This window comes from Hemibagrus wyckioides, linkage group LG09 (genome assembly GCF_019097595.1).
Source record: "Hemibagrus wyckioides isolate EC202008001 linkage group LG09, SWU_Hwy_1.0, whole genome shotgun sequence".
In the NCBI taxonomy this organism is placed as follows: Eukaryota; Metazoa; Chordata; class Actinopteri; order Siluriformes; family Bagridae; genus Hemibagrus; species Hemibagrus wyckioides.
The window spans coordinates 11,317,577-11,329,145 of NC_080718.1; the positions used below are offsets into that span (position 1 = coordinate 11,317,577).

The window sequence follows — 11,569 nt, forward strand, 5'->3', positions numbered from 1 at the left end:
ATGTTTTGGAATGACGTCAGTCCGTCGAGGATAGAAACGCTACACGGGATTGCGCAAAGTTCCTGTTTTAAGACTGTGAAGAAACGTTACGGGAACGTTACAACAACAACAACAAACAAAACAACCAACATTATCTAATTATGTAACTCCGTCTCTAAGAGGCGAATTTCTCTGTCAGTTGTCACATCACCATGAAATAACGTTGTGCTTGAAAGTTCTCTGTGTTTTTCAGCTACAACTCTGAAATATTATCCAGAGCGAACGTTCCCAGAATGTTATGAAATGGTTCCCAAAATAACCAAACGGGAACCAGAGCCATTTCACTCTTTAATTAGAAAGTTGGCTTGAAGATAAACAGAAATATGGAACAATGGTCAATGGGAATGGCGACTGTTATCAATGGGAAAGAGATTTCTCACAATTTATAAGTGGAAACCATCACCTTTAGACATCACCTAATTATGATGGAAGTGTTTTAGACTCTTGTTAAAGGAATTTGTAGCACTTGGAAATATATTGATATAGACATGTGTCATTATAAATATTTATTTTAGCAACCCATATTAAGTGTCATGTTTGGACGGTCTTTAATAATAATAATAATAATAATACTAATACTAATAATAACAACAGCAATAGCAACAACATGAACAACAACAGCAACAACAACAATAATAATAATAATAATAATAATCATCATTTTAAAAAAAGACAATTGAAATGATCAGCGTAATTCACAACCACCAAAATAAGCCAGTGATTTAGAAAAATGAATGCATTTAATTGTTATTTAATTTAAGCATCTCACAACTCCCAAACCGTGGTGGTAGGTGGATTGGCTGTGTGTGTGTGTGTGTGTGTGTTCTGTCCAGGTTGTATTTCCATCTTACTCTCACACCCAGTGGTTGCGGGATAAACTACGGATAAGCTATGGATTCATAAAGACCCTGTCCTAGCACTAGTTAAAGCACTTAAATTAATAAATTAATGTACGTAAATAAATACATTAATGATTGGTTAAAAGTGGCCGACTTTGCATTTTTTCTAAAAGTTTTTTTTGATACTTTTATTATTGTATCTTATTTATATAAATGTAATATTTTATCAACACTTGCATGTACGCTGTTTTTGTGCGTTTCATTTTAAAATAAAATTGTTCATACATGCAAAAAAATAGCTTTATAGTGAGTCCTGTGCTCTGGTGAAGATCAGTAGGAGAAGGACTTGGGACCGTATATGGCGTGCATGCGCTACTTTTATTATGAAAATGGTTCATTATAAGTGCCATGTTTGAAGCTTCAGCAATGGCTTCAGAGACCTCACATGTTCAGGAGAGCTCTTTAGGATCATGCACCGGTTCTGGAGAGGATTTTGCTCCATCAAAACTCGGAACAAAAGAATAGTGAGTATTTTATATGAATATTATTATTTTTCCCGACTCTCGGGGTCGTACATTAACTTGAGCTCGTTTGGATATCAATAACACATCAATGTGTCTTACTCTTCTGAAATGTAAACTTCAGCAGCTCTGTTATGAACCTCTGTGGTAGCTCTTAAACACTGAGTAAATACTTATAAGTTATCGCCTGATCTCATATGTGGCTTATACATTTCTAACGATACATTAGCTCTGGTGCTTTTGTAACGTCCTAGTCAGTGAAGTCTTCGTGGTCTAGATGGTTTGAGCAGAAGTCTCTTTATTAATAACTGGGGCAACATGATTATTGATTAATTATTATTATAGTTGAACCCTAACGACTCTTAAGTGAAAAGTCAAAAATACACTGACCAGGCATAACATTATGACCACCTGCCTAATATTGTGTTTGTCCCCTTTTTGCTGCCAAAACAGCCCTGACTCGTCATGCACTGTGTATTCTGACACCTTTCTGTCAGAACCAGCATTAACTTCTTCAGCAATTTGAGCAACAGTAGCTCGTCTGTCGGATCAGACCACACGGGCCAGCCTTCGCTCCCCAGTGCATCAATGAGTCTTGGCCATCCATGACCCTGTCACCGGTTCACCACTGTTCCTTCCTTGGACCACCATTAGTAGATACTGTCCACTGCAGACTGGTAACCCCACAAGAGCTGCAGTTTTGGAGATGCTCCGATCCAGTCGTCTAGCCATCACAATTTGGCCCTTGTCAAACTCGCTCAAATCCTTACGCTTGCCCATTCTTCCTGCTTCTAACACATCAACTTTGAGGACAGAATGTTCACTTGCTGCCTAATATATCCCACCCACTAACAGGTGCCATGATGAGGAGATAATCAGTGTTATTCACTTGTCATAATGTTAATAATGCCTGATCGGGGTGTGTATATGTGTATGTATACAGATTCATTTAATTGTGTAAGGCAAAATAAAAAATGTGAGTCTTCTTCTTCTTTTTACTACTATTATGGAGTACAACTCCGAAGTACTGACCATTGTTTTCCTCCTCCTAGCTGGGATAATGCTTACAACAGGGAACTCCAGACCTACAGAGACATTGGAGATGTTGGAGAAATATGGTAATGTCTTCCCTTATGATATCTAAAATTCCTTCATGCAGTAGACTTGGTTTGAGTGTTCAAATGTTAATGCTAACAATTGCTGCTGAAAACTCCATCCTGCTGTGGCCAGGTTCCAGCTGGTGAGCCTGGTAGACAATTCTTTGCTAGAAGTTCTGTGCTACCTGCAGGGTTTTGGATAGACTGGAACGATTAGAATCTTGATCTCTGTCCTCAGGTTTGGAGAGGAAAGTATGAACCGTGTGTTTCGGTGGATGGAGAAACAGAACACACCTGAAAATGCTGCCATACTGGACATTGGCACTGGAAATGGTGTCTTCCTTGTAGAACTGGTATGTTGCAACATAACAGTGTAATGAATTGCACATATCAACTTTTAAAAAAATGTTTTATTAATTCATTTTAATGCTTTCTGTTAAGGCCAAGCATGGATTTATGAATCTTACTGGAATAGATTATTCCAGTGCCTCAGTAGAACTTGCAACAAATGTCCTGGCAGAAGAGGGCTTAACAAACATTAAAGTTCAGGTAAGAGGTTTTCACAATATATTTTCCTAAAAAGTTGTAACAGTTTCAGTGTTCTCTTTTACTGAAAACTAACCTGAAAAGTTGGCCTCAGTAAGTGTGCTTGTTTTTTTTTTTTCCTTAATGAACCGACAAGAAATGAACATGATTCAGTACTATTTTAGAGATAAATTGTTATACATTCTGTTCTGTTTGTCTGGGTTTAGGTTACATTAAAGTCTAATACATAGTCTGGCAAAGGTTTGTGGTTTGTGGACACCTGACCATCACACCTATATGTGGTTCTTCTTCAGACTATTGCCACACAGTTGTATAGAATGTCTTTGTATGCTGCAGAATTACAGTTTCCCCTCACTGGAACTAAGAGGAACAAACATGTTCCAGCATGACCGTGTCCCTGTGTACGAAGCGAGGTCCATGGAAACATGGTTTACCAAGGTCGGTGTGGAAGAACTCGAATGACCTGGACAGATTCCCTATTCACCTGTCAGCAGGGCCTGACCTCACTCTTGAAGCTGAATGAGCACAAATCCCCACAGCCACACTTAAACATCTAGTATGAAGCCTTCCTAGAATAGTGGAAATTATTCTAACAGCAAAGTGGGACTAAATCTGGAATGAGATGTGAATGAGTATGGGCAGGATGATCAGGTGACAACAAACTTTTGACTATATAGTGCAAGTGTGGCATTTTGGGGAAGACCCACAGGATGCCACTTTGACTGAATCCCAGAATCAGGAAGAGTTGTTTTTTGACCAAAATTATTTTATGTTAAAATAATTTGACATCTATATTTCACAAAATGTTTTATTTTACATATTCAACTTTTTTTTTTTTATTACACATTAAATTCAGTGCATATAAAATCAATACATTTTTGATGTCTCTCATTCTTAACCAGGGCGTAACCAGACTTCAATACAAGCATGCATTTCACAACATGAAAACGCCAGAAATGTTACCATTTGAGTGGCTTTATTTTCAGGCCACCATACGTTTTGCACTTGTGGTTTTTAATGATTATTAATGTGCTATGTGTATGCTCTTTATATCGTCACAGGAGATGGATTTTCTGAACCCCAGCCCCGAGCTGAAAGGGTTTGACTTGTGTATAGACAAGGGCACTTTCGATGCTATTAGCTTGAATCCTGAAGACAGAGAAATTGCAAAACTCCAGTACATGTCTTCACTGAGAGCAGCTCTAAAATCACAGGGACATTTCATCATCACTTCTTGCAACTGGACCAAAGAGCAGCTCCTGCAGATCTTCAGCCCAGGTACAGAAGCGAAAGTGAACTTAAAAGAAGAGCAACTTGATATTTGCCAAAAAAAAGCCATTATCCACTCTCATTTGAGAGAAAGTAAAAAAAAAAAAAATTGAAACAGGCTAAACATTGATTTCAGTATATTTGGGTATCTGCTTCACCTTTTTAGGGGATGATATGTATTTTAACACTGCATTGAGAGTACAGATATTAAATCTTTTGGCCAAATTGCTAGAAGTAATTTTAGAATGATCGCTAGTGTCTGAAGATACAGATTGTACTTTTTACTTGGAAAAGGTTAAATGTTATATATAATTATATATTATAGTATAGCATAACATTCTAACTTTAGCTATTTCAGGCCCAGCATATTTTTTACAAATCTACAAGGATTATGAACACACACATGCAATTTAACTACCATTACTGTGGTACTGAGGACCATGCGTTCTTGCTCACTAGGAACTATTGTAAGCATCTTATTTTATATTAGAGGCTGGGTTATGTAAATAAAAATCATGGTGTTTATACCAATTATACCCAGGAAAAAATGCAGCAATGTAAATTAAAAAATTTGAAGGCTGCAAAATAACTCAGAAATTATTTTGGATATTGTATTACGTCACATCACATAACATCAGTGTGTATATTGCAGGCTTTGAGTTGCTACAGGAGCTACCTACACCGCGTTTCCAGTTTGGAGGTGTGACCGGGAACAGCGTCACAGCTTTGGTCCTCAAAAGACTCAGCTGATGTCAAACTTAGATTTTATGTGGCTTTGGAAGCAGTTTGTAAATTTGTAAATGCCTTATCGTCTTTCCTTCTGTGTCTTCCACACATGCATAAAAATAAAAAAAAATACTTTAAATGTGTCTGTTTATTTTATTTTACAGCCAGAACAAATCTATACTCCTAATATTTGAGAAGTGTTATTTTTTCTGATATTTTACTTGACATACTTTTTCTTAATAAATATATAAAGCTAGATTATTATCTATCCTTACACCGGTAAGGTGAAGTGAATAAGACTGATGATCTCCTCATCATGGCACCTGTTAGTGGGTGGGATATATTAGGCAGCAGGTGAACATTTTGTCCTCATAGTTGATGTGTTAGAAGGAGGAAAAATGGGAAGGTGTAAGGATTTGAGCGAGTTTGACCAACAGCCAAATTGTGATGGCTAGACGACTGGATCAGAGCATCTCCAGAACTGCAGCTCTTGTGGGGTGTTTCCGGTCTGCAGTGGTCAGTATCTATCAAAAGTGGTCCAAGGAAGGAACAGTGGTGAACTGGTGACGGTCATGGACAGCCGATCATGGATGGTCCGAACCAACAGATGAGCTACTGTTGCTCAAATTGCTGAAGAAGTTAATGCTGGTTCTGATCGAAAGGTGTCATAATACACAGTGCATCGCAGTTTGTTGCATATGGGATTGCATACCAACAGACCAGTCAGGGTGTCAACAGTGAACAATGGGCATGTGAGCATCAGGTCTGGACCAAGGAGCAATGGAATAAGGTGGCCTAGTCTGATGAATCACATTCTATTTACATTACATGGATGGCTTACCTGAGAAACAAATGGCACCAGGATGACCTATGGAAAGAAGGCAAGCTGAGGAGGCAGTGTCATGCTTTGGGCAATGTTCTGCTGGGAAACCTTGGGTCCAGCCATCCATGTGGATGTTACTTTGACACGTACCACCTAAGTATTGTTGCAGACCATGTACACATTTTCATGGAAACTGTATTCCCTGATGTCTGTGGCCCCTTTCAGCAGGATAATGCGCCGTGCCACAAAGCAAAAATGGTCCAAAAATGGTTTGATGAGCACAACAACGACTTTAAAGTGTTGATTTGGCTTCCAAATTCCCCAGATCTCAATCCATTCGAGCATCCCAATCCATTTGGGATGTGCTAAACAAACAAGTCTGATCCATGGAGGCCCCACCTCACAACTTACAGGACTTAAAGGATCTGCTGCTAACATCTTGGTACCAGATACCACAGCACACCTTTAGGGATCTAGTGGAGTCCATGCCTTGGCAGGTCAGGGCTGTTTTAGCAGCAAAAGGGGGACCAACACAATATTAGGCAGGTGGTCATAATGTTATGTCGTGACTCCTCACGACCAGCTGCATGTAGAGTAGTAATACATAAGCAGTACCACCTGAGGGCACTATTTATCAACTTACTGTCATCACCACAATCGTATCACAGTAATCGTAAAACTGTAATAAACTGTAATTAAAACAAATTACAAAGTTATGATGAAACATAAAGACATTTCAAAGTGCCTTAAAATTATTAGATTATAATTTTATATCTACTTATAAAAGTGAGACAAAAAACAGACAAAAACACAATTTATGGACATTACACACTTAGTTTATTGTGATGAATGTGCTTTAAAAACAAAGGTCTATTAAATGCTTGATTCTGTTTGCTCAAAAGGTGTTGATTAATTTTCCATTACAGCATAACAGCTCTAGTGTTGGCTTTAATTCAAATTGCTGGTTTATATGTTAGCGCCGATTCTAATATGTTCTCCTTTCTGATACTGTGAAGCTTTCTGTGTGGAGACTGATATTTAACAATTTTGGAAGGAGTCTCCAGTGTCAACACTGGGAAGTCTTTAGGGTGGAAAGCTTTGTGGTTTGATGAGAACATAACCGGATGGATTTTATGTCTTATTAACTGTAAGAGAGAAAAAGAAGAGGAGCTGGTGAGAAAAACGACAATGCAGCTATAATATGTGATAACAGAAACCTGTTTTCTGGATGTTCAGCTGCAATATGTATAACTATAAATAGTAAAAATGTACAGTTTGTTATTCTTTAATAACTGAAACACCTATAGTGCTGACAAATTGATGTGGTAGTAGGGGAATAAAACATTATTTTTAGTTTGGTAATACATGACCCATTTGTTAATAATTTTTTTTTATACCAGCATGGACATACATGTGGGTGTGTGCACAGTTATATATATATAGAAACATCTATATTTACCCCATTAATAACCAAATAATTTGAGAGTATTTGGGTTGTGAATGTTTCTTAGCACTGCAGTGATGCTGAAAGTGTGTGTAATGCTGGTATGAGTGTATGAGGTGCAGCTATGCTCTAAATTATATGTCCACTTACTGGCAATCATCCTGCTACTCCATCAATGTAATTCTCTAACCGCAGAACTGATGTTAGCTGAATATTGCTGTTTTTAAAACACTCGTAATGCCACAACACACACTGCCATCATGTCAGTGTCATTGCTGTGCTGAAAACGGTCTGCCATTCATTTTGAGATGAGGTTTATTTATATGTATGTAGTGTATAAGCTCCTGTCTCTTTCTCTAGCCTGTAGAAGCCCCTACTTAGATCAGACTGTCACTCCAGCCTGGATCAGTGGATCATCAGAAAGGCTTTTCCTTCTTTAATAATGCATAGAAGCTCAGGAAGAAGCTCTAATATTGCAGCAGTCACTGTTCTGGGACATTTCACTTTTCATTATCATTTTAATATTTCACCATAGTCAAAGTGAAGTATTAATGAAGCTGACAGTACTTTTTTCTGTAATAATTCCTACCCTGTCATATGTCTCTTATCTATTGGCCATAAGGTCCGATTAGTGATGCAATTCTTATTTTGGTGTCAGTATTACGTACAGCATGACATTTTCTTGCAATTATTGAAACCTTACTTCATTCACAATAATTACAAGATAACATCGCTCTAGATTCAATTTAATAATTTTTTTGTATAGTGCTTTTAACAAAGGACATTGTTACAAAGAAGCTTTATAAAAGCATATAAATTCAGGATATAAATTTTAAATTCATTAATTTAGCCCTAATGAGTAAGGTGACTGTGGCATGGAAAAACTCCTTGAGATGACATGAGGACAAAGCCTTGAGAGGAGCCAGACTCAAAAAGGAGCCCATCCTCATCTGGGTGACACCACCTAATGTTCTTTCAGCTGCTCCCTGTTCAGGGTTGTCACAGTGGATCATCCAATCCACATATTTTGATTTGGCACAGGTTTTTACACCAGATGCCCTTCCTGACACAATCCTCCCATTTAATTCAGGCTTGGGACCAGCACAGAGTTAACTCCTCAGTGGCCTGCATTATGAGTGCAGGGAATCCTGACCCTGGCTAGTGTAATTATATATAATCCTCTTTTATAACTGTTTACGAATGCTTTATGGTCAAAAATTGTGTAACCAGGAAAATGATTCTAGTTTCAAGCTCTATTTTATTGATGTGATCAACAGTTTACTGATGGAGGCCAAATTGAAATATCCAGTTCAACAATACACTGCCTGTGAACCCTTCAGATCTCCTCCTTTAACTAAAGAATGAATCACAAAAAGTATTGGCTAAGCAAATATGTTTTCAGCCTAGAATTAAACACAAAGACTGTGTCTGAGCACTAATTGGAAGGCTGTTCTATAACTGCAAGGTTTTGTAAGAAAAAGCTCTACCCACTGCTGTAGCCTTTTTTTAAACTTGCGGTACAAACAAATAACCTGCACCTTTTCATCAAAGAAGGCATGGCAGACCAAATGTTTACTATATAGGTCAGTAGTAGTAACTTATCATTGGTGTGAAATTGGGAACCAATGTGGCCATATCTTATGGTTCTAGTAAAGGTTCTTGTAACTGCATTCTAGACTAGGTGTAGCTTGTTTAATGACCTATATCTTATCTTATCTTATCTTATCAATATTTCTGAGATGACAGAAGGCTATCGTAGTAATATTATTTATGTGAGACTGGAGTCAATAATCGCACCAAGGTCTTTTACTGCTGCACAGAAGTTATTATGTAATCAGAGTTACCAGAGTTCCTCAACTTTATTAATCTGGCTCCTCTCAGAAAATTGTGGGTCATCAGCATAACAGTGCAAGCTAATATGATCTGTAGGAATAATTTTACCCAGAGGTAGCATATACAAAGAAAAAAAAAAAACCATGGACTTAAAACACAACCTTGTGGAACACCACTCCATTATCATGATTGTGGGTAGAGATTCTGACAGCCTTGCTGCATTCTATATATAAAATAACTGAATAACTGAAACTTCTGTGTGCATTAGAGCATTTCTTTGCTGATATATGTTTATACTTCTGTCACCTGGCCTCATTTAAAAAAGACATAGACACATTCATCATATAAACCTACCTTGCTTAGTGCTGGAGCAATAAAACACTGATTTGAAATATATCTGTTTAAGTAGTTATATACATACTCTTGATGTATGGAGTGTCACACTTCTTCTTTTTCTTTTTCTTCTGTGTTTATCTTCAGTTATCTCTTTATCCTGGTCACAGTTGTGTTGGATTTGAAGCCTTTCCCAGGAGTAATACACTCTTTTTGGGTCCATAGCAGGGCAGCATGCACACACTTATTTACACCTAGGGGCAATTTTGCATGACCAATCTACCTACCAGCATATTTTGGGGTGGTGGGAGGAAACCACAATGAAGCAGTGTTTCACCCGTGATCAAAGAAAATGCTCGGCTAGATGCTGAAATTGTAAGCAGATAGAGATATGTGTGAAATAAGCCAGCTCTCAGTGTTAAAAATGTGTCAATGTTTTCATCTAGTCATGAGACTGTTTGAGATCTTGATCAAAAGTTCATAAGAAACATATAGTAGAACATTTATTAAAGTCTTTGGAGCATTGCCGTGAAGCTGAAGTGTTTATATGAGGCTGTGGATTGTAGCAGGATGCAAATGGCTCGAAAGTGAAACATTATCTAATTATTTTTATGTTTATTTTGTTATTTCCTTAGCAGAGATATTACAATTCCTTAAGCCTTTGTTGAATGTGACTCCACCTGTTTAACATTTATCAACTTGGATACTGTAGCATTTCTCACTTAACCTTTTTTATTTAAAAATATACACCCATCGGCAGGAAAACAACCTGCACAATTTTGTTATATTGTACAATACAATAGTGCTACCAAAACACCTTCTGGCCTGTCATGGTATGGACTTTGCAAGACCTCTTAAGGTGTGCTGTAGTATCTGGCAGTAGTACTGCAGGTTGTAAGGTGGCCTCCATGGATTGGACTTGTTTTATCAGCACATCCCATAGATTATAGATCGGAATAAGATCTGGGGAATTGGCCGTGACACCACCTCTTTGTCATATTCCTCAAATCATTCCTGAACAATTATTGCAGTGTGGCAAGATGCATTAGCCTTCTGAAAGAGGCCACTGCCATTAGGGAATATTTTTTGGCAGTCTGCAACAATGTTTAGGTATGCGCTACATGTCAAACTAACATCCACATGAATGGCAGGACCCAAGGTTTCCCAGTAGAATGTTACCCAGAGCATCATACTGCCTTCACCAGCTTGCCTTGTTCCCATAGTGCATTCTGGTGCCAACTCTTCCTGAGAAAAGCAACACATGCACTTGGCTATCATATGATGTAAATAAAATGAGATTCATCAGACCAGGCCACCTTCTTCCATTGAACCATGGTCCAATTTGATGCACATGTGTGCAGTTTGATACTTATTGTAGATGCTTTCAGCAATGCACAGGGCTCAAATTAGACACTTTTACTAGTCTACAGTTAAGCAGCCCCACATGCAGCAAACTGTAACACACTGTATGTTCTGACACCTTTCTGTCATAGCCTGCATGACCTTTTTCAGCAATTTGTTCTACAGCAGCTGGTCTGTGGGATGAGACCAGGCAGGCTAGAGCATTAATGAGCCTTGTTGCTGCTTCACTGGTTCTCCTTGCTAGGACTACTTTTGTAGGTACTAACCGCTGCATACCAGGAACAACCCACAAGCTCTGTAGTTTTGAAGATGCTCTGGCGTAGTTGTCTAGCCATCACAATTTGGCCGATGTCAAAGTTGCTCAGATCCTTATGCTTGCCCATTTTCTTCTGCTTCCAACACATCAACTTTGAGAACTGACTGTTCACATGCTGCCTAATATAGCCCACCCTTTGACAGTGGCATTGTAATGAGATAATCATTGTTATTCCCGTCATCTCTCAGTGGTTTTAATGTTATAGCTTATCAGTGTATAGCTAAATTGTAACAGACTGCCTTACACAGAAAAGCTTATTTAAGTAAATGACTATACAGCATTAACAGCTTAGATGCTCTAGTTTAGAGAGAGAGAGAGAGAGAGAGAGAGAGAGAGAGAGAGAGAAAAAAAGACATCAAATCAAAAAACATACAAATAAATTTTTTACAATCCAAGCAGCTTGCACAGTATGAAATTGAGG

The 11,569-nt window shown here is 38.1% G+C and overlaps 1 protein-coding gene across 1 annotated transcript; it reads left to right on the forward strand.

Moving 5' to 3' along the window:
• Positions 1-1,242: 1,242 nt before the first annotated feature.
• eef1akmt2 (EEF1A lysine methyltransferase 2) lies at positions 1,243-5,176 on the forward strand. The gene is made up of 6 exons (XM_058399791.1): positions 1,243-1,402; positions 2,452-2,517; positions 2,735-2,849; positions 2,938-3,045; positions 4,104-4,320; positions 4,964-5,176. Exons 1-6 carry the CDS (start codon positions 1,287-1,289, stop codon positions 5,059-5,061), a joined length of 720 nt encoding a protein of 239 aa, XP_058255774.1. The 5' UTR covers positions 1,243-1,286; the 3' UTR covers positions 5,062-5,176.
• The last annotated feature ends 6,393 nt before the right edge of the window (positions 5,177-11,569 follow it).

Coding starts and splice junctions, on each gene's coding strand:
- eef1akmt2 (XM_058399791.1), top strand. CDS start 1,287: ATGTTTGAAGCTTCAGCAATGGCTTCAGAGACCTCACATGTTCAGGAG. Junction 1,403..2,451: donor AAACTCGGAACAAAAGAATA/GTGAGTATTTTA, acceptor TCCTCCTCCTAG/CTGGGATAATGCTTACAACA. Junction 3,046..4,103: donor TAACAAACATTAAAGTTCAG/GTAAGAGGTTTT, acceptor ATATCGTCACAG/GAGATGGATTTTCTGAACCC.